The following is a 22,638-nucleotide window of genomic DNA, read 5'->3' on the forward strand; positions in this document are numbered from 1 at the left end:
AGTAAAATGGGACCAAATCTTTTCACTCAGTGGGAATGTTCAATACTTGGAAAAACAGGCCTAAAGTGCATTGCTGTCATTATATACAAAATGGCCATGGAGACATATTATGTGCAAAAATACAGCTGTAGAAGTTATGTACATATTAAAATCATAATTAAATCAATTAAAAATGTACCTAGTTTAAGCAAAATATTTCATACTACTACATCAGCTTCCGTAAGTTAAACACAAGTATATTTTTCCATGCTATAATCATTATATGATCTTAATTCTTCTACTGATGTTAAACAGATAAACTTGTTCATGTTTTTTACAACTCCCAGGCACACAAGTTCTTTCTTTTCTCTTCCAAAATACTTTTTACAGGTTTCCCTTTGAATGAAGAGCTGTACATACCATTCCCATTTCGTATCTTTTATAATAAAAAATTGTTCTTCCCCACTCAAATTCTTATCTTTTGTACTGAGCAGAGTAAGAATATTGCGTAACTCATGACAGTCTTCCCTAATCATCCATCTTTATTGCTTAATTCAGAAACAGTTCATTGAAAGTAATTACTGGAAGAGGCAGCTGAGTGCTATGAAGCTGCAGCACAGAATGTTTTTGTTATTTCTCTGTGGTTGAAGCAAAGCCCACTCTAACCTAGAATGTAAAGAGGAAACAGGTTTACAAAGCACAACCGTATTTCCAAGTATACCTAATAAGTCATTCATGTAAAAAAAGTACCTGATCTATGATTCCATTCAAGCAGCTCTGTCTTAAGAGGTCATCTTGCTGCATGTATTCATTGCAGGAGTGTAAGACTAGAGATAAAAAAAATATGCACAATTCTATGAATTTCTACCACCTTCAAATTGCCACAATTCACTTCCCTAAAGGAAGTTTGTAATTTCATTGTATAATGCAATGAGTATTTGGGACAACTATTTGTTATCTCTTATGACATGGAGTCTTTTATCTCAGGCACTAAGGCATGCGTTAAGTCTAAGCTACGTTTACGCTGGCAAATGGAGCTGTGCACAGGAACATTCCTGCAGAATAGAAACGTTAATTCTCCAATCAAAATAACTAGTTCCTCTCAACATTTCATCTACTCTCAGTTTCCTTTCTCCTTTACCTCATTCAAAACACAGTGATTTTAAGAGGTCAGCATGCCACCAAGGAATCCAAACAGGCTCAGCTTGTCACGACACACAGTATCTTAATAAGGGGGATTGTACATGATTAATACCATCTCTGGAGCTGCTGCACAAGGATGGATAAGGATAGGAAATTTATATACAAAATCTGCCATATGAAGAATGCATTCTGTAGTTTAAAATGGTTAAAACACAGTTAATTTAGCTTACATGCTGCAATTTAATTCATAATCAATATCACAGTCTGCACTAAGAAGATAAGATCCAGCTCAGCTGTGTGACCTTTCCAACTTGGCATACCATGTAACTGTTTTGTCTTATGCTGGAGTAATTCACATAAGCAATTTGTGTAGTAGATGCTTGCTTTTGCAAAGTATTGTTTCATAAAATACAATTCTACAAATACAGGTATTAACTAATAACTAACAAAAAGTTCTACAAATAAAGTTTACCAGGAAAGAGATTTAACAGAGCAGTCCTCAATGAAGTAGCAGCAAAGGGAATTATCAAAACCTACTTTTTAAAAGCATGGAAGTAAAAAAGAAAATTACAATTTCCATTTATGACGCTAAAGATTTGTTGCCTTACTTATAAAATACACTGTGGTTTGTCAGCATTTTTTTGTTTTTTTTTTTTTTCTGCATAAAGAGGAGCAGGACCTAAACTCCACTTTGTAGGAAACTAAATTAGCTGGAGTATATTCAATTTCTTGTATTGATAACTTGAACATCAGCACTCACCAAGGGTGTCTTTTTGCCCTGAGGCTCTTGCATCTTGCTACACAAGCTGTCAAAACCACTGTGCACAGACAGGGTCTTTGGCTGCCTTGCTGGATATGCCTTGATTTACCAGGCTGAATGGGCATTTGCTGTGTAGGAATACTCAGACTTTACCCTCTTTAGTACACATGGCCTTCACTTTTCACTAAGTAAATTTTTAGAGAATTACCGGACTATGACTGACAGCTGCTTTCATAAAATAGAGGAACTCTCACATTCATTTTATACTCAGAAAAATTACAGATCATAGATTATCCTGAGCTGGAAGGGACCCACAAGGATCAGTGAGTCCAGCTCCTAGGTTCTCAAAGGACCACCCAAGAAATCAGACCATACACTGTTCAAACACTTCTTGACAGAAACAAATGCCCAAGATAAAAAATGATTTTAAAACTCTTCTATTTATCACAAAAAGTCAGACACTATCAGAGACAGGTAAACATGAGAATAGAGCTTTTATTGAAATCTAAACAGAATAAAGGCTGCCCTGGAGAATACCATGACAAAAGCCATAAAAATACTTGAGTATATAAAAGAAAAATGGGAAAAAAATAAATCCATATATAGATAAAGCTCTGAAAAATAACCTAAAAAAAAAATAAAAAATAAAGAGAGACTAGCATATAAGCAAATATAAGCCCCTCTCAGGGCATACCCTCCAGGCCTCCTGCTGGCCCTGCTGCCCTCCTTTGTATGGACACCTTCAAGTACCTGAACACCCTTTTTATGCTGTGGAGACTAGAACTGAATTCCATACCCTGGAATTAAATTAAATGAAACAGGTTTTAAACCCCATGGTAAAATTCCAGCCTACAACCATGTTCAAGGGGAACTATCAAGAATATTCAGTGCTGCTTGAGCAAGTGCAATTTTTTTTTTCTTTTTTTTTTTTTTTTCTTTTTTCTTTAACAGTAGGAATGAACTTACACATGTTGAGCAGCACAGGAACAAATAGTTTTTAAAGTTTGGCTCTACTGAGTTATGTCACAAAATATAACTTAACTCATCCAAAACCCAACAAAATAAGACAATAAGGAAAGAGTTACTTTGTCTTAAGCATTCTATCATAGAAGAGAGAAAGTTGGTCATTCCAAGACCAAAGTCTATTCTGTGGATGTCAGCTGAGATTTGGTTTCTCTTAGGATTCAGACGAAGTTATACTAGCAAAACAAAAACAGACTCTCCTTATCCTACAGAATACCAAAACATTATTTCAAAGTTCAGACACCCTAATACTCCAAGTAGAGCAAAAGCTGAACATTTCTCCCTTTAACTCCATTGTTAACTTGTAAAGGAGTAGTACTTGTTCTGTGTTACATGGCACCTTAGGAAGTTCCAATACCTGCTACTAAAAAAATGGCTGAGCAAATTAAAGCCACATACTGCCAGAATTCTTTACAGACTGGATTCCAAACTCAGGAACAGATTAGGAGAAATGGCTCTGTCTTCATTTCTGCTTTGCCACGTGAACTCTGAGTCAACCCATCCCTCTACCACCAACCCTCTGGACCACTCCTCCTCCATAGGAAAAGAATAAAAGTAGAAGAAGAAGAACTCCCAAATTTTCTCTCACTCCTACACCAAAAAAAAAAAAGTAAACAGATGAGCTTCACATCAACATTTAGTTTTGTGTGTCATCCAAATTACAAAGTTGCTCTGCAGATACTAAGCAGATACTACAGCATAGCATCTTGATCAGGAAGTACTGTATTTCAACAGATGCTTCCCTCTTGGTTTTGAGAAATGAGCCAGAGTTCACTGAGAATTTTGTTTGAAATTATGAAAGGTAAATGTATATTTTTCTACTATTTGTTTACCATGATAACCAGTAAGGTCACCTACTGGATCTACTGAATACTGACAAGTTTGTTTGTTTGTTTGTTTGTTTGTTTGTTTTTTAAAAAAAAAAAGAATAATTATTCACTAATGAATTGCTGTCCTTGAACTGAATGCAGCAAAGATCCTGGGTAGGGCAAAAATTACTCTGAAGAACTGATGGTCACAGAATCACAGAATGGCTGAGGTTGGAAGGGACCTCTATCTAGTCCATCCCCCCTGCTCAAGCAGGGTCACCTAAGGCATGTTACACAGGATGGCATCCAGGCAGGTTTTGAATAACTCCAAAGAAGGATACTCCACAGCCTCTCCGGGCAGCCTGTTCCAGTGCTCTGTCACCCAAACTGTAAAGAAGTTCTTCCTCATATGGAGACCTCCTGTGGTTCAATGTATACCCATTACCCCTTGTCCTATCACTGGCCGCCACTGAGAAGAGTTTGATCCCATCCTGTTTATATTGTCACCTCAGGTAGATGTAGACGTTGGTAAGATCCCCTCTCAAACTCCTCTTCTTTAAGCTAAACAGGCCGAGACCACTTGGTCTTTCCTCATAGAACTGATGCTCTAATCCCTTAATTGCCTTTGTGGCTCTATGCTGGACCATCTCTAAAAGTTCTACATCCCTCTTGTACTGGGGTTCCCAGAGCTGCACACAGTATTCCAAGTGTGGCCTCACCAGAGCTAAGTAGAGGGGGAAGATCACCTCTCTTGACCTGCTGTCCACACTCCTCATGATGAAGGCTAGGATCCCACTGGCCGTCTTGGCCACATGGACACACTGCTGGCTCATGGTTAACTTGTTGTCCACCAGGACCCCAAGGTCCTTCTCTGCAGAGACGCTCTCCAGCAGGTTAGCCCCCAACCTGTATTGGTGCTTGGGGTTATTTCTCCCCACGTGCAGGACCCTGCACTTGCCCTTGTTGAACCTCATGATATTCCTCTCCACCCAACTCTCCAGCCTGTTCAGGTCTCTCTGAATGGCCACACAGGCCTCTGGCATGTCAGCCACTCTGCCAAGCTTTGTATCGTCTGCAAACTTGCTGCAGGTGCACGCTGTCCCTTCATCCAGGTCATCAGTGAATAAGTTGAATAGCACTGGATCCACTACTGACCCCTGGGGTGTCACCTAGTCACAGGCCTCCAACTAGACTCAGCACCGTTGAGCACAACACTCTGAGCTCTGCCATCCAGCCAGCTCTCTATCCACTCCACTGTCCACTCATGGATCCCAAGCTTCCGGCTCTTGCACAGAAGGATGTTATGGGAGACAGTGTCAAAAGCCTTGCTGAAGTCAAGGTAGACAACATGCACTGCTCTCCTCTCATTCATCCAGCCAGTTGTCTCAACATAGAAGGCTATCAGGTGGGTTAAACACGCCTTCCCCTTGATGAATCCATGTTGACTGCTGATATTTTCCTCCATGTGCTTAGAGGTGGCCTCAAGGATGAACTGTTCCATCACCTTTCCAGGGATGGAGGTGAGGCTGACTGGCCTGTAGTTTCCTGGGTACTCCTTCTTCACCTTCTTGAAGACTGGAGTAATGTTGGCTTTCTTCCAGTCCTCAGGCACCTCTCCTGTTCTCCAAGACCTTTTGAAGATGACAGAGAGTGGCTTAGCAATAACACCTGCCAGCTCCCTCATCGCCCTTGGGTGCATCCCATCAGGGCCCATAGATTTGTGGGTGTCTAGCTTGCCTAAATAACTTCTAGCCCAATCCTCTTCAACCAGGGGAATATCTTCCTCTCTCCAGGTTTTCTCTCATTTCTGGTAGTGCATAGGGGCTAGCCTTAGCAGGAAAGACTGAAGCAAAGAAGGCATTCAGTAATTCCACCTCCTCTGTATCCGCTGTCATCAAGGCATCTGCCTCATTTAGCAGTGCACCCACATTTTCCTTAGTCTTCCTTTTGCTACTGATGTATTTGAAGAAGCTCTTGTTATCCTTGATGTCTCTTGCTAAATTTAATTCTAAATGAGTCTTAGCCTTCCTCATTGCAGCCCTGCATTCTCTGACAATGTCCCTATATTCCACCTACGTGGTCTGTCCCTTCTTCCGCATCATGTATGCTTTCTTCTTCCATTTAAGTTTTCCCAAGGGCTCATTGCCCATCCATGCAGGTCTTCTGACCTTCTTGCTTATCTTCTTTCTTGTAGGGATGCACTGATCCTGAGCTTGGAGGAAGTGGATCTTGACTATTAGCCTACTCTCCTGGGCCCCCTCTTCCTCTAGGGCCCTGGCCCAAGGGAGTCCTCCAGTTAGGTCCATGAAGTGGTCAAAGTTAGCTCTCTTGAAATCCAGGGCTGCATAAGAACCAGGGCCTGTGAATGTGAGGCAACTTGCAGCTGCCTATAGAAGGCCTCATCCGCTCCTTCCTGATCCGGTAGCTTGTAGTGAACACCCACCGCCATGATGTCACCCCTGTTGGCCTGCTCTTTAATCCTCACCCATAGGCCTTTGACTTGCACTTTGTCCCCCCCAGGCAGAGCTGCATAGATTCCAGTCGCTCACTCCCATAAAGAACAACTCCATCACCTCACCTTCCTGGCCTGTCCTTCCTAAAAAGCATAAAGCTGTCCATGGCCATATTCCAGTCATGACAGCTGTCCCCTCATGTCTCAGGAACTGTGACAAGATCACAGACCTGTAACTGCATGCACACCTCCAGTTCCCCTTGTCTGTTCCCCATGCTGCATGCATTTACATAGAGGCATTTGAGTTGGGCTCCCAGTGCATCTGACTTTCTGGATGGGGCAATTATACCTTGTCCGCGTGGGCCTACAGTAGCTCTCCTGTTAAGCTCTGTTCCCTCTTTAGGCTCTGGGCATCCTTTACTGGCATGAGTGGGATGACATATCATCCCATACCTTATCGCTAGCATCCCCCTCTGCCATCAAATCTAGTTTAAAGCCCCATCAATGAACCCTGCCAGCTCATGATCAAGGACTTTCCCCTTTGGGAAAGATGAATCCTGTCGGATGCTAGCAAGCCTGATGTCATGCAAGGCTTCCTGTCACCAAAGAACCCAAAATTTTCGTGATGACACCATCCGTGGTGCCACATGTTAATGGACGGTATCCCTCTGTTCTCATTGCTATCAGTACTGGGAAGAATGGAGAAGACGACTTGTGCACCCGAGTTCCTGATTATCTGTCCCAATTCCTTTAAGTCCCTTTTGAATGCTCTCGGGCTATGCTTTGCCATTTTTCCTCCCAGATGTAGGACTAGTAATGGGTAATACTCTGAGATCAAACCAAGCCGGGTAGTTTCCTGGTGACATCTGTAACCCAGGCCCCAGGAAGGCAGCAGACTTCTGTTAGAGGATGGTCCTTTGGTATATTGGACCGTCTGTTCCCTCTACCATGGAATTATCACAACCAAACCCCACCTTTTCTCCTGCCTGCAGTCGTGATACAGGGGGTTAGCCTTTCTGACCCTGGCAGTATCTCTGGTGGAGGGGAATCATTGCTTTCTCCACCCATCAGTTGCCTTTCAGCCTCCAGGGCCTAGTACCTGTTGCTCAGGTCTACATGATAGGGTAAGATGGGTGAAGGCAGATTTCTCCTGCCACCTCAAGCCTGGACTTGTTTCCAATCATTCACATCTTTGTAGCTTCTGCCTTGTGTCTGCTGAGGGACTGGTACTGCATTCCCTTCTTGTTGGGGAATTCCTGGTGCCTTTTCTTGTTTAGAAGACACCAGAGCTTGGCACAACCATTCTCTCTCTCTCTTTGCATTCCAGATGCTCCTCAATTTTTCCACCTCTTCTTGGAGCTCAGCTACCATGCTCACATCTCATGCCACCTGCTCACATCTCATGCAATTGCTAGCTCTGCAGCTGCCCAAAGGCAGTGTGAAGCTTTGGCACTCCCAGCAGCCTGACAAGGGACTTTTTCGGTTTGGGTCCCTACCTCCTTTTTAGCAAGTGTGATCGTGGCCTTTTGCCGACCAGTTGCCATGACCAGTCTCTCACAGAAGCTCACCACTGTGACCTATCCACACAAACTGCTGCGCAAACTACCGCACTGTGCCATGACTGCCCCTGGTCCAGTGGCTGCCTTTGTACAACAGTGGAGGGCCCTCCTGACTCCACCAACACCTTGTCAACCACTCTTGCGAGAGCTGCCAGGTTCTGGTGGTTCCCTTGAGTGGCCTTGAAGCAGAATCCCCCTTGCCCGCCACGATCCCCCGCTCCACTGCAGAACGCATCTGCCCCGCAGCTGATCGCCTGATCATAAAATGATCGTGACTCATTTTAGCGTTCTTATACTCAGCCAAGCTATTAGCTACAATCTAATGTTTGCAGTACTTAACCACTGCAGAGACAGTTGTGATACGGATATTTGGGTGATCCCACATCTAAGAACAGCTGGAACAAAAAATGTTGTAATGCCAACAAATTCTGTCTTGAGTGTAAAAAGGCTTAATGAAAGTCAACTACAGTGAGCAGCCATTTCCTCATCTGAGATGCATCTATTCCTTTGTTTCAGCAAGAAAATTCCACCTTTTGTACTTTTTAAAGAGCATTAGAAAACCATGTTTTCTATAACATGAGCAAAAATATATTTTTCTACAACCTTTTCAAGACTTTATTTTCTATATAGCAAATTAAGGATTAAAAGAAGGAATGGGGAGGCAGAAGTTAATATGCTAAAAGCTAAATGGCATAGGTCTGTGTTGGTATTATTTTAAAACAGAAAGAAAAATAGATATGATGCTTCAAAACACTAGGAAGATATATCAACAGTGCAGTTTTCCACTGCTGCAAATACATTTACAGAAGTCAGAGGTTCTAGCAGACTAATGCTGTTCAGAAGAAAAATATGATACACAAGATTTGTCTAGAATATATTCTTTATTATTTGCAGTTTGTGTAAATTTTAATACATGATTGAATTTCTACATCATTTTCTCAGTTTCAGCACATCCTGGTCTTTTCCAACCAACCTAGTCAATTGCACCTTTATTATGTACAGTCAGAATTTATGAAATATTGCATATACATCTACGAACTTAGAAAAACAACACGCAAGGTAAATTGTTGCCATTAAACTGATACAAAAGTTAGGTAAAAGTGTCAATCCCCCTTTAGCGTGTTATGACTTTGCACAAGTATCAGATGTCAAAATGCACAACTTAAAATGCTTCTTGTTAAAGGCACTTACTGTTCTTTAAATACACTTTCAAATTTAGTTCTATTGCATCAAGAAGTGTATCTCCCAGATCATACTTTCATAACACAGCCAAACAGCCCCAAAAGGCAGCATTAATAAAAGGAAAAAAGAAAAGGTTTTCATTGTGTTAAAGTATTAAGGTACTAAGAATTAACACAAACTTTTAAACAGGATTTGGTCCTTGTAAAACAGGCAACAGCATTTAGGCAATAGTGATTTCTTTTCTTAGATGCTAACAAAATAATATCCCCAAAAAATGAAGTCTTCCAGTTTCAGCGTATGGATATGTCTAGGTTGTGTAGCATACCAACTAATTATCCCCAACAAAAATATAGCTTCTCAAGACTAACTACTGCTCCACTTTGGCTGTGAAAGAAGAGAACCTCAAAACAGCGTTATACTTCACATACTAGAAAGCCTACAGTTCTGTGTCTCTGTATCTGGATGGCTGTGCATAGTACCCCTTTTTAGAGTGGTCTGATAGCTGCCGGCGGTACTCTTCCTCCTCCTCTGCATCACTGCCACAACTGCCACGATTCTCTAGGTAAGGTCTGGTAGGAGGTTTCTGTGGTTCTGGAGGACGGCAGCTAACACAGCAAGACAAGGGAAAAAGAGAGAGTTTAATTCTACTCTGAAAAGCTGAAAAAAAAATTATATCCAATATTGATTTTATGGCCACATACAACCTAGAAAGGCACATGGAGCAAATTAAGCCCCTCTTAGCCCTTTTTACATCATTTGCATAGCCATGGTAAGCCTCCACAGAGGCATCTTATTTTCAGCAAGCCAGAGCTTCAAGTTCTGATTTGATCCACTCAATATGCCTGGAAGAATGACAAATTTAAAAGCATTAACTGCTCCACCACTCACCCACCCTGTTCAAGAGCTTTACAGTGCTTTATTCCCCCAGCACAGAGGTTTTCAGGCTCCTGCTGCTACCTCAACTGACTGACATTTTCCTCACACTTTTTTGCATCATTCTTTCTATGCCTGCTTCCTTTTAATGCATCTTCAGTCTCCTTTCTCAAGGTCTGAAGACTTCTTGTGTGACATTTCTTGATAGAATTCTCTCTTCATTCAAGGTTCTTATTAGGGCTCTTATTCTTAAAAAATAAGCAGAAATAACCTGTATGTTTGCTATTTATACACTGCGATGCTACCCATTTGCAGTGACACTAAGCAGATATACATAGATAAAATCTGCCAGGGAAGGGCATTTCCCCCGCTTCAAAAGCCACTGTTTTTGCAATTCCACACTGTACATAAATAAGATGTTGCCCTCTTCCCATACTGCCTCTGTGCTCAGAAACGTCCTCAAGATCAGTCATTAACATTTCTCCAACATGGCAGCAGCACTGATTTCTGCAATTAAGCAAATAACTCTGGATATACAGTTAAAGGTGACTTTTTTTTTTACTACTTCTTAAAAAACTTGTAAACCAACATAAAAAGTATGCTGTTTTGAATCCAGCAAGAAAAACAGTAATTACTACTTTGTTTTTAATTTTTGCATTTTAAATTATATACTATGACATCAAAGGATTTGACTCTTTAGAAAGAAAATGTCCCACTTCTATTGGTTGTAACTAAGAAGCAAGAGAAACTCAGAGCTCTGCAGAGAAGAAAGCAAAATCTATCACACAGTGTATTAGCTCCTGCATAGGTGTCTACCCAGGGGTAAACTGACACCATGATCAGACGATCCAGAACTCACTGAATTTTAATGAAAGACGCTCCAACATTCATGAGACTCCAGTCAGATTAAAAAAGAGAGTTCTCTCCTCAGCTGAGTGACTAGATGAGTGACTTCAGCAAAGTTTCATCCTTGGTTTCCTTACCCACACAGTAAATCTGCAGTTGACTAAGCACTTAGGTAATTAAGTGTTAAGTAATTAGTGTTTCTTCCTCGGTAATTCAAATACTATGAAGAAACTAAAAAAAAATCCTGAAAACAAAAAGTTCATTGAAGTTTTGCCCTACCTATACAGTAATCTTGGTGGCACCACAACAAAGCAATATACCAAAGTAGGATTGTTTTTTATGAAAAAAAAAAAGGCAAGATCCGTTCCTTGTTGCTGGTGAAGTAAACAATTCAGACAGAATACTTTAAACTGGATATACCTTACCTCATGGGTTGGGGCCAATTCTGTTCTGACTTCTGTGTTTTGACAGGGACAGCATAAATATCCGGGTGCTTCTGGGCTATTTCAAGCTTTAAAAAAAAAAAAAAGTTGGAGAAAATAACTGTTCTTTTTTAGTCTATCCATTAAGAAATCATAGACTGTAGATCTAAGCAGGTCACAGCTACATCTGAAACAATTAAAGCACAAACTGAAAACTATTCCTACAGCTGCATGATCTTTTGTTAGAGTACTAATTAAAACTACATGTGAAAATGATGGAGTGCCAAGAGCAGGAGGGTTTTCAAAAGACAGTTTGCTATAGATACAAGAAGAAGCCTAAAAAAATATAGCCTCTTTTTAAATCCAAATCTCTATATTCTATGAAAGAAATGATACTTCTAGTTGTGTAGGTTACCACACCTCTCCTCCCAAAATCAACACATCAACACAATGCAAGTGCAAGATTTTCATTTTCAGGATGCAGGCTGTTTTGCATGCTGGAAAGTACAGCAAGGGGAGAATGCATCTCTTCGTACCCTGGCATTCTGGGCCTCTTGTAACTCTTGCATTCTTTGAATCTTTGCCTTCTGATTCATCTCCTCAAATATTTTGACTTTCCTCTGTACAGACTTTGGAGTATTTTCTTGTTCACTTCCTTCCTCTTCCAACTTTTCCTCCTCTTCCTCTGCAGCTGGGACTGCTTGCTGAGTGTTTCTTAGGATAGGCCGTCCAAAAGCAGGTTTCGCAGAAACTGGTGGTGCTGCTTTAACTGATGCAGTTGAAGTCTCACTGCTGGCATTGATGCTACTTGTTTTGGAGTCAGAGTTTTTGGGGATGTCATATTGATCCTCTTTGTTTTGTAACTTCCCCTAGAAGTATTAAAAATGTAAACTATGTTTACAATAGCAATTTCATGATTTTTCTTTTCAAATGAAGGCTTTAATCTGAGATTAATCATTTTCCCTATGTACTTAATTCATAGTCGATTCTCATCCAAAGTAACACTTGGAAAGGTACTTGAACTGCTGCAACATTTTGGCCACACATTCATAAACTACACATTACCCTATAGAAGAGTAGCACATTTCGATTTATTTGTACAGTTCTATGAAGAGCACCAGAACTATAATATGTCATAGGGGACAACACAGAGAATATGTACCTCCCAGGTGATATGTCCGTCCTGCCTAACACAGAATACCATTCCTGGGAGTTTAGGAGTGCACAGAACCATGCCTGTTTTCTGTTCCACCATTATTTTCCACACATGTGTCTGACTCTGCCCAGTCTCCATTGGCAAAGCACATTGAATGTATTTTGAATGCAGACTGCAAGGGCACCTACCCTCATAAAGAAAAGACTTTGGGGAAAGGAGAAATCAGGTGTAGAAGGAGTAGAATTTAGACTCCAAGCACTGTTTTTTTTTGTTGTTGTTTTTTTGTTTGTTTGTTTGTTTTGTTTTTTGTTTTGTTTTGTTTTGTTTTGTTTTCCATGTACCATTTTGGAGCAAGGTTTGCATAGCCAGTTAATAATTTCTAGGGATGGGGACTGATTTCAGAGATGCTAGATTCTGATTTTGCACTTCACAATAATGGCCATCAGATAATACTTTTCCTAATGATTAGCTTAGATTTGTTTTTGCTGTTCTAAAAAAGTGTCTTTCAATTAATTAGCATAAACAAAGAGGAGTGTAGTTCCTTTTCCAAATAGAGATCACACACATTTGAAGACAACTAATCCCTTTTCTTTCTGCTAGGCTCTGAAGCCCCTTCCTTCATTATTTCTCTCTCTCTCCACATTTTTCTTGTTTTCTAGTATCTGATCATTCTCCTCGCTTTTCCTGATGTGCCACCCTGGAATTTCTCCAGAAAGCAAACTATGTATTCAGATCTGTTTCTACAAATTTACCTTAGGTGGTTCTGGCTTGAACGCTGGAGGTGGACTAGGTTCTCTAAGGATCTCTCTGCTACCAGCTTTCCTCAGCTGAGCTCTTGGTTCTGAGCTAAGTTTCCTTATGTTCTGCGGAAGAAAATAAGAGGTAAAATCACAGTAGTATCCAGTACTCAACCATTTTTGGTCTCTTTGAAGTTTACTAATTTGGGAACGGTAACTGAGAGTCAGGTGACTGACAGCAATCTGATCACAATCACTGCAGATATAATTGTCAAGTACAAGGTGATGAGACATAATCAGGAAATCTATCCAGTTAGGCAGAAAAGCAGAGTTATTATTACTTTTGTTCTACACTAGGTACTTCTGAAACACTACTACATAATGCTGCAGTTTAAAGAAAATGCAAGAGAAATCTCCTTTTTATTCCTACGTCATACATACTGGGCTTTTTTCATGAAGTCCAAAACCCAGCCTTGTTGAAAATCTAGGCATCTCACCTCCTCGTGATGCGCAGGTTCAGAGGACCGGCTAACAGATGAAATCCTTGGTTCATCCATGGTTTCATCAAGTTCATTGTCGGTGTATGCACCTCCTTCACCATCTGTATCTTCTAAGTCACTGATCAACCGACTATCACAACTCAAATAGTCAGCACCCATGGCAGTAAGGTAAGACATGCGATCATCTGCATCATCTTCCATGCCATCCATCTACAGAAAAGTCATTAAGAATTAAGGAATAAAGACTAAAGAATTAAGAATTAGAGGCTTATTAGGTCTCAAAGTCATGCTAAACAGCTCCTTAAAAATGATCTTGCAAAAACAAAATAAATCTTAATGCAGAATCTTAAAGGAAAGACCTGTAAAAGTCCTCTTTGCCACTTTCCCTTAGCCACAGCACTAGTGATGAAAGCTCCAAATTATAACAGAAAAAACAATACTAGATCAGTTTTGGTTACAAAGACAGACATTAACCCACTCCTTGTCCAATTTATCCAGTGTAGGTAAACAAAAATGTAAACAGTTTTTCCTGCAAGAAATTATCTTGAGATACCTGTATTGCTTAGTGTGGACTGACTGCTTACCTTTCCTTCTGATACCCATACTGCTTCACCTTGCTGTTGCTGAATTGTGTCTTTCAGACTACCGTACCAGCTGTCATTGGCTGAATTCAAATTGATGGTGGCTGTAAAAATTGAATGAAAAAGTATATATATACAGCAAATGCAATGTGGTCATTTATTTGCTCTTTTCTGTTTAACTTTTTGTTTTAGTATGGTGAGAGTGTTAAACAGATACTTCATTTAGATCACTGACTTAAAGTATTTTTATTTTATTGTTTGTCCACACCCCAAGCTTATTAACTGACTTACTCATTGCCTTTGAATGACAGTACGCTGATTCTCAATTTCTTTTGTGTTATAATTTGGCAAAACAAGGAACTTTGAGAAGTCAAAGAGATTTCTCATCGCTGTACTTTCACACCCATTTAGTTCCAGCCCACACATGAGTTAATATACAGAGCAGCAAGTGGATGTCTGTGAGAAACTAAGTTGTATTTTTACAGTTTTTGCAGAATTATTTTTCTGTAGGCCAAGGTAGTTGTGTAGTCATAATAAGGAGAAATGTTAAGTAGATAAGTAGACAGTAGAAGGCCTCACAGTTCCAAAACAAGGTAAAAGCTTGAGAAAAACAGGACGAGCAGTGTGAGAACAGTGAAACAAAGATCACAAGTTCTCAAAACATAGCAAACAAGAAATTAAAGGGTTGAAAAAAAGAAAACTTGTACATATATGGTATAGAGAAGTGTCAAGTAGCTTGTGAACCTGCAGTACTCAGCCAATGAGGAAACAGGAGAGGTGATCAGGCATTGGGTAATAGGGAATAAAAGGCTATGATTTGTTTACTAAAATGTGCTCCTGATTGGCAGGACACCTGCCATTGCAATCATGAATAAAATAGCTTCACAGAAGAGCCTGTCTGAAGAAAATTACTTCAGATTTTTCTCACATATGATTTAATACATGGAGCAGTTAGTGGATGTCTGAGACTTACACAGTCACATCCACTACTCTCTTGGTAAGCAGGTTTGACACACATTCTTCCTTACCTGTGAAGAGGTGGGAACAATTTTTCTTCAGCTTGTTTGCTTGCTCATAAAGCTTCCTTGAGCTCTTGTTAGATGTGGAGCATAACCTTTGTCTCATGATTTTCACACCCTGCTTACTGTCTGGGTTAAAGAAGACTACAATTGGAAACCACTGGGTATAATTTAGGAGATCCACTGCTTTAGGAGTCACATCCAAGAGAGCATGTTTATCCTGTAAACAAGAAAGCTCAGTCAGTGTTCTGCCTGTGGGGAACAAAGGGCAGTGAATGGAACATGGCACCCTAGGAAAACTAGGATGCTTTCCTCCACAAGGCCATAACATTTTGGATTTTTTTCCCCCAGTTACATTACATTCAGAAGCCACAGCAGGCAACCTTTTCCCTTCAGCTCCATTTTTCTGAACGACTTTTGCATGAATGTCCACATTCTTATGTTAATTAACTAACTCTCCTGTTAAGTTAAATGTACGGATTCCACCATATATTTATATTTTAAAATAAGTTGTGAATTTAACTAGCTTTTCTCTTTACCTGTCTATACCACAGCTTCCACTGCCACAACTTTTCTGGGTGCTAACTGTGGAGTTTTACCTACACTTAGTAAAAAGTAGAAATAAATCTCAATTATTTTTTTCTTTATATATATATATACTCCTTCTCAGCTACTTCTACGGTTAAGATGAATGGGATGTGTGCCGTGGTGGGGCATGAACTCTGTACAGACTTCTGTGGGACATTTTAAACCCTTTGGTACTGCTTTTATTGGGTTCAAGGCAATAAGAAGCATAGTACATTCCTTAGCCTACTTTACAGTGCTTTAATTTCAACCTACCTATTTGATCTCTAAACAGTATTATGAAAACAGTCAGTGCAGTTCCAGTACACATCACTTTGCTTTACAGTTACCACTGTATGAATTGAATGGGAAGTCATTGTGACAGCTGTAAAAAACGCTACATTTCTGATGGCAGTAAGGGCAAGTAAAGTACTGCATGACAGTAAGGCCACCCTGGCAAATTCAAGAAGCATACAGTACAAAGTAGATATGCCTCTGCTCAAATTCAGGAAGGACTGAAATAGGAGAATTTAATTTCTAGTGTCAGGTTCACCTTCTCATTTAGAGGACAGCTACCAGAATCATAGAAATTCTTCTTGAACATATTTCAATACAGCCTTATCATTAAGCCAACTCTGCTTATCACAGAAACAGATGTAGTGAAGATTTGAGGACTCTCAAGTTTTAGAGGCAAACAAATCAAACAACTTCCCTTTCAGTATAAGCAATTTTCATGGAGAAATACTCTACCTGTTCAATGATTTGCCTCACAGTGTTCAATCGCACTACCCCAGTTGACTTCTCTGAACCTGCATCTCTGGGCTCCGTCTCTGCAAAGACAACACTTTAGTTCATCTATAATAGCAGGGAGGCTATGGTTATCAAGTTACCCATTCTCTCATTTAAGAATGATGAAGAAGCTAGGAGGAGAGCTTACTTGCTGTCTGGTATAGGTGAGGCAAATCATTTGACAACTTCTCCATAGCAACATCTGCAATAGGTCCAAATATCACAACAGGTCTCTTAAAACCAGCTGAAAGAAAAATATTTGGAGGAAAGATAAGCACAGTAAGATTGGTTTTATACCTACACATAAAGCAGCAAAAAAAGATCTTCAGCTCATACACAAGGTTAGGAATTCATTGAAGATACCACTAAAAACATTTAACAGATTTTTTAAAGTTTGTGCAACAGTATAATTCATTTAGAAAGTTATCAGCTGAGAAAGCGTATTTAAATTTAACAACTTTGTTATTTCTCCTAATGACAGTTTGAGAGGATTCTATATTCTAAAAATACAGTGTATCTTCAGCTATCTTTCCATTCAGCATGAACCTGGACCTAGTGGGATTTGTGTGAATAAAGATACAAATGCTATATCAAGTGCAGAGTAGCCTAAAGAAGCAAAAGAAATGCATAATTCTGTTATGTTTATGTCAAAACAACTGTAAGCATAGTCCTTACAAATTAGTGGGTGAATGCCATCCCATTACTCAGTCTTCATCTGAGAGTTTCTTTAAAATATGTTTTACTGGTTTTTTTTAATATTATTATTTTTTGTTTGTTTGTTTGTTTTTGTTTTTTTCCCCACACAATACTATCTTGTGCAAATATCCAGGAAATTACATCAACTTGCCCAACATCACCAGCAATATAGCTAATTTAGAATGAGAGCATCCAGAAGAGATAGATGACATCAACCTTAATGACATCCAGACAATCTACTAAAGATACTTGGCTTTTACTTTCTCTCATGATACTGTTAAGTGGTGCTTATGAGCAAGGTAAAGATGGTGATTCATCTCAGGAACATGGATGGTACTTTCCAAGCTAGACACACAGAAGCTGAAGAAACAAACAACAAAAAAACCCCTGCTTGTTCCTTCCCGTATTTTAAACCTTTAAATTGGCATGTGTAATTTAGAGGCAAAGGAGAAGAGCAGTTTAGAAAACATAGAAAGGTTTCCTCTTAATGTAGTTAATAGCATCCAGAAATCTGCAGTCTGATAAGAACATTATCCCCTTCTGTGGTTCAACTCTAACACTAAAGCCCATGTTATTCCAAATCACTTATTTAGCCAAGCAGACTAAATGATGCTAAAACCACCAGCAATAAATAAGCACCTGGTTCAGAGCAGTCTCACTTACCCTCACGCAACTGAACTCTCTCATAAGCTGGGAATTTTGTGCTCACGGATACAATAGCTGTCAGATCTTCACGACTTTTCCTCAGATTCTTTTTCCCTCCAGATCGCTGGCCACGTGTTCTCCAGAAGTCTGCCCTGTCACTTGAGCCATCTTTCTGAGCATTTTGAACACTGGCCATCTGCTCAGCTCTGACAGAGAAAGCACAGAGATCATTTGTACGGATCTAGTCAAAAAGGGCAAAGGATCTTTCACTGAAGAGCTGGGCTTTGAACTTGTAATCGGTAATTTGCCAGCCATGAACGGGAAGTAGGAAAATACAGGAATTCAGGTTCCTTTGCCTTGGGACAAACCCAGTTAGAGTCAAAATGATGATCCAATTTGCCAGAGCTACAAGATTGCTGGATCAGCTCACAGGTCTTAAACTAAAAACTCATACAAGTATAAATAAAATACTGCAAAAGTACAGAGCTGGTGAGAAACTGATGCTCTAAAAAGTTACTTCCATTATTCTATTCTCCATTAGACCTCTTCAGTTAAGTCACTGCAGCATAGAAATCATAGCTGGTTTGGTAAGACCAATTACCAGCAAGGACAGAATTTACTAACCAGGAAAGGGGCAGGAGAATCTCATAAGAAGCGTATTTCAGGAACTTCTGTATGATGTAATTTTGAGCTTCTATTTTTTTTCTTCATCATAAAATCATGACCATACTTAAGGACTGAAAGCCTACAGTCTAAAAATACCCTTAACTGACTTTTTTGCTGATGAATTTTAATTCTCTTACTCAATGCACAAATTATGGACACTTGTTTTTATCTCACAGTGACTTCTATTAGGAAACTATAATTTAAGCTAAAACCACTGCTGTGTTTTACTCTGTACTTATAAAAATAAGTACTATGGGTACCAAGAAATATTAGTTCGGAATACGTTCTTGAAACATTTTCCGTAAGAATTAACAAAAGGAGTTCAAGCACTAGAAGTTCTTTTAAGAGATTAATTATCAGAGTATCTTTGCAAATACAGTAGTGAGAGCTTGCCCTTTAAAAAAAAATAAAATTTAAATTAAAAAAAATATATATATATATTTATTTATTTATTTTAAAATGGACCCTCTACCCATTTTGTAGAAGAGGAATTGAAGCCACTAATGGCCAAAGATTGACTGCTGCCATCAGAAGCTCTAGACCTGTGTTGCAAAGATCCAGCACAGTATGCAGGCAGCACAATCCTCTCATCTTCTTGTCACATAATACCATGGTTCTAAAATGTACAGTTTTGCAGGCACAACTATTGTGAAAATAAAAACAGAACAAGTTTTTTGATCTTGCAAGGAGGGAAAAAAAAAAAGAGGTATGACATAGAAAGCAAAAATATTTTGTAAAAATATTAACAGAATTATTACTTGGTATTAACAATGACAGATATTAACAATGACAGAATGTTTACTTACCTGCTCTTATTTGGAATGAGGCCCTTTTCAAGTTCATTTCCAATTCTCACAGCTAGCCAGTTTCCCAGTTTGCCATCATACAGTGTATCAACTACTCTAAAGATCTCCCCTCTGGTGAAGGCTAAGCTCTGTGGTGACTCTTTATCACACTCAAAGTGGCTTCTGATGAAGAACGAGTCTCCTCTGCCACAAGCCATGATGTCTCTGTAGACTGAAACAGGAACTCTATTTAGTTTATAATTTTTACACTTGAAAGATTAACCAGTTGTTCCAGAGAAGAGTTTTGAACTTCTTCCACTCCAAACAAAAATATGCAAAAATCAGCCTCCACATCCATTGTTCTTTACCAAAAGAAGAATATTGCCCAAAACATTCTATATTTGTACACATATAGCCCTTATAGCAGAAGGGAAGCATGATCTTGTGCCGTGACAGAGCAAAAGGCAGCTAGTATTACAGCAGGCTATGTCTCCAAACAGGAAAGCAAGAGGTACTGCTTGTTCCTTCGCTGCTTTTCAAATTGTCCATTTGCTGCTGCCTGACTGTGAATACCTTATGACTGCCAAGGTACATCTGAAAAGGAATGTAAACAGCAGATCTCAGGCAAGCTGCTGTGTGCAGAAAAGCAGAAGGAATATGCAGTATGTTTGCAGGATTAAGAAGAGATGCTACTTGCTAATAACAAAAAAGTTAGAGAAATAACTCTGATAAACATATCACACAGGCATCTCTACTTGTGGTATGGAAAACAGCTATCTCCTAAAATTCTGAAAACAAGGGTAACTAAAATGCTACCAAGAATAAGCAAGAGAGAATTTATTTGTGGTTTCAGTGACAAAACAGAGCTTAACACGCTCCTGATGACTGCAGAAGCTTCACAGATATACACACTTTTTGTTCAAAGCACTTACCTTCATATTTGCTTTGAGCCAGAATTGTCACTGTTTCACCTTTGGGAATTTCTAAGAGGTATAAAACAGCATCTTCCCGAACAATGCCTCTGAAGTCTTGAGTGTTTACCTATGTATAAAAGAAGAAAATAACATTTGAAAAAAAAGAAAGAAAAAATTTAAAAGAAACACCCAAAGCTTTGTTTCACATAAAAAATCTTAAGTATTATTTTCCCTTATTTTATACACTCTCACACACACACACACATATATATAAATATTTTCATAAAGTCAATATAGATATTTTATCCAGCCATTCACAGTAATCTTTCTGAAATAACAACATCCTGGATGTGCACTGCTAGACTGTTTCTTCTACTTGAACAGTCTGCATAAGGTGTTTAAAATAAAGGCTATCAAAAGAGAAAACAAGCAGAAGAGAAAATTTGATTAGCCTCCTATTTTAATATTAAAAAAAAAAAAAAGAAAAGAAGACAAAATAGCATAAAAGAATAATTCAGAAACTGGGAAAATTAAGTTGCTGTTACCCAGGGAAATTAGAGAAAGATTAAAAAGAATACTGGCCTCACTTTTTTCCCTCCAAGATTGGGAAGGAAAATTTATTCTCTTCCATCTTGGGACTTTTTTCTTTTTTGATTAATATTTCTTCTACCTCCCCCTTCCACAGAAGCTTATGCAAATCAATACTTGATATTTGAGTTGTCCTTCAAAAGCTGATTTCAGTGAAATCTCTCTACCACACAGACACATATCAAGAAATAACTTGCCTGAGAATATAACTTCTTCCATATTTACACTAAGAAGCACACCAGAAGAATACAAAAGTGGTCTGAATTTCAGGGACACATACTCATACCTTAAGAATCTGATCTCCTTCCTGCAGTCCTTCCTGATCGGCTGAGGTCCCTTCTTGAATTCCAGCAATAAATATCCCAACATCATTTCCACCAGCCAGTCGTAGACCCACACTGTCCCCTTTCTTGAATCTCACCATTTTTGTATTAGGACTACAAGATTTGCAAGCCAGAAAAAGGAAGTAAGGCCAGATTTTAGGCATATGACAATATTAGGATGTCAAGAGCAAAAAATTGCAACAGTTTCAGCAAAATCATTGTAGTAATATTCTTATCCCCTTTGTCTCATTAGATAGGCTACATTTACTTCAGAGAACAGAAAGCAGATAATTTGCATTTTTCAGAGTGGAAACTTAACTAGGAAGACAGACCAGGTGACACACACAGACTTGACAGAGCAGGAAAATGACTCTTAATTCCTGAAGTCCTGAAATCATTCCCAACCTATTGGATCTTCTTTCAACTGAGCAGCTTGGTTTTGTTTGTTTGGTTTTATTTTGGTTTTGTTTGTGAAAAAAGCCTGAGTTATGAGCAATCACAGAGTTTTTTCCTCTAAGCATCTGAGAAATGTCATACAAATTTACACCTATTTTCTTTGCAGTTTAATATTTATTAGATTACATGGAACTCTTCAAGTTTTCTTGTACAGAGAAATACTCCCAAGTATATTCTATTGCTGTGTTAACAATCATACCTTTCATATTCCAGAGAGGAAGAGGTTACTGAACAAGGTTCAGTGTTTTTCCTGTCAGAAAAGCTGTATGCCTAAGTGACCTTCCAACACAGAGGATAGTACTTATCTGTCAGCCTTTCTCAGTAATACCCTAAGCCTGTATTATAAATTCCCCTTCACCAAAATAATCACTTGATTAATTTGTACATCAATGACAACACATACAAGGTCCAACCTCAGGAAAGATCCGAGAAGAGAATCTATTTGAGAAAAAATCTTCAAGCTGCACAATCTTTAGGCTTTCCCTTACAATCCTAGTATTCCTCTACCTTTAACTTCTGTATTTGGAAACTCTCAAAGAAAACATGTAGGTTGATTTCATATCAATACAGTGCATAACTTTTAGTATCTTAACTCTTACGGAATCAACAGTACCAGGTTGAATTTACCCACTTTTAAAAACCATCACATATGCACACTCTTTGTGAGCAATATTTTGTTCATTTAGAGCAGAGATTAGAACTGCAGTATGGACTGCACAGGCTTGTGCAGAAATGCAAATTTCCGTACACAAGTTTCCAGCTTTTACAGAAACACATATATGTTTGGCCTTCTCTTGCAACAGACTTGTTTCCAATTTAAATAGAGGACATTCTCTTTGTATATTAGCATTAAGAGAAAGAGGAAGGTTGTCTTTTGTGTATGTATAAAATAATGAAGAGGTGTAAAATTTTTTTTATGCGTGCCATAGCATTGTGCAGGTTAGAATGGACCTTTACTGAAAGCAGATGTGCAGGACTTTGGTCATATAAGCTTTTGAGTATCTCTGGTGAGATACTCAAAATCTCAGCAGATTATGTCTGGAGATACCACAACATACATGGAATAGCTGTTCAGTGGTTAACCACCTCATAATAAAAAGTTTCCCCTGTTATATCATGCCAGAATTTCCAGTGTTCCAGCTTGGGTCTGTTGCTCTTCATTCTACCACTG

At 39.1% G+C, this 22,638-nt stretch overlaps 1 protein-coding gene across 8 annotated transcripts in view; it reads right to left on the reverse strand.

The window, feature by feature from the left end:
- Positions 1 to 8,587: 8,587 nt before the first annotated feature.
- Positions 8,588 to 22,638, reverse strand: part of TJP2 (tight junction protein 2) — a 65,190-nt gene continuing 51,139 nt past the window's right edge. For all 8 annotated transcript variants that reach the window (XM_038171417.2, XM_038171422.2, XM_038171419.2 and 5 more), the window contains 13 exons: positions 20,975 to 21,125; positions 20,119 to 20,227; positions 19,208 to 19,418; positions 17,754 to 17,941; positions 16,543 to 16,638; positions 16,356 to 16,435; positions 15,051 to 15,261; positions 14,026 to 14,126; positions 13,439 to 13,651; positions 12,957 to 13,067; positions 11,585 to 11,917; positions 11,052 to 11,137; positions 8,588 to 9,512 (listed from right to left, as the gene is read on the reverse strand). In XM_038171417.2, coding sequence (XP_038027345.1) covers positions 9,344 to 9,512; positions 11,052 to 11,137; positions 11,585 to 11,917; positions 12,957 to 13,067; positions 13,439 to 13,651; positions 14,026 to 14,126; positions 15,051 to 15,261; positions 16,356 to 16,435; positions 16,543 to 16,638; positions 17,754 to 17,941; positions 19,208 to 19,418; positions 20,119 to 20,227; positions 20,975 to 21,125 — 2,059 coding nt within the window. In that variant the 3' untranslated portion in view covers positions 8,588 to 9,343. The remainder of the gene's footprint in view (positions 9,513 to 11,051; positions 11,138 to 11,584; positions 11,918 to 12,956; positions 13,068 to 13,438; positions 13,652 to 14,025; positions 14,127 to 15,050; positions 15,262 to 16,355; positions 16,436 to 16,542; positions 16,639 to 17,753; positions 17,942 to 19,207; positions 19,419 to 20,118; positions 20,228 to 20,974; positions 21,126 to 22,638) is intronic.

The sequence above is a fragment of the Anas platyrhynchos genome, chromosome Z, assembly GCF_047663525.1.
Source record: "Anas platyrhynchos isolate ZD024472 breed Pekin duck chromosome Z, IASCAAS_PekinDuck_T2T, whole genome shotgun sequence".
NCBI classification, from domain to species: domain Eukaryota; kingdom Metazoa; phylum Chordata; class Aves; order Anseriformes; family Anatidae; genus Anas; species Anas platyrhynchos.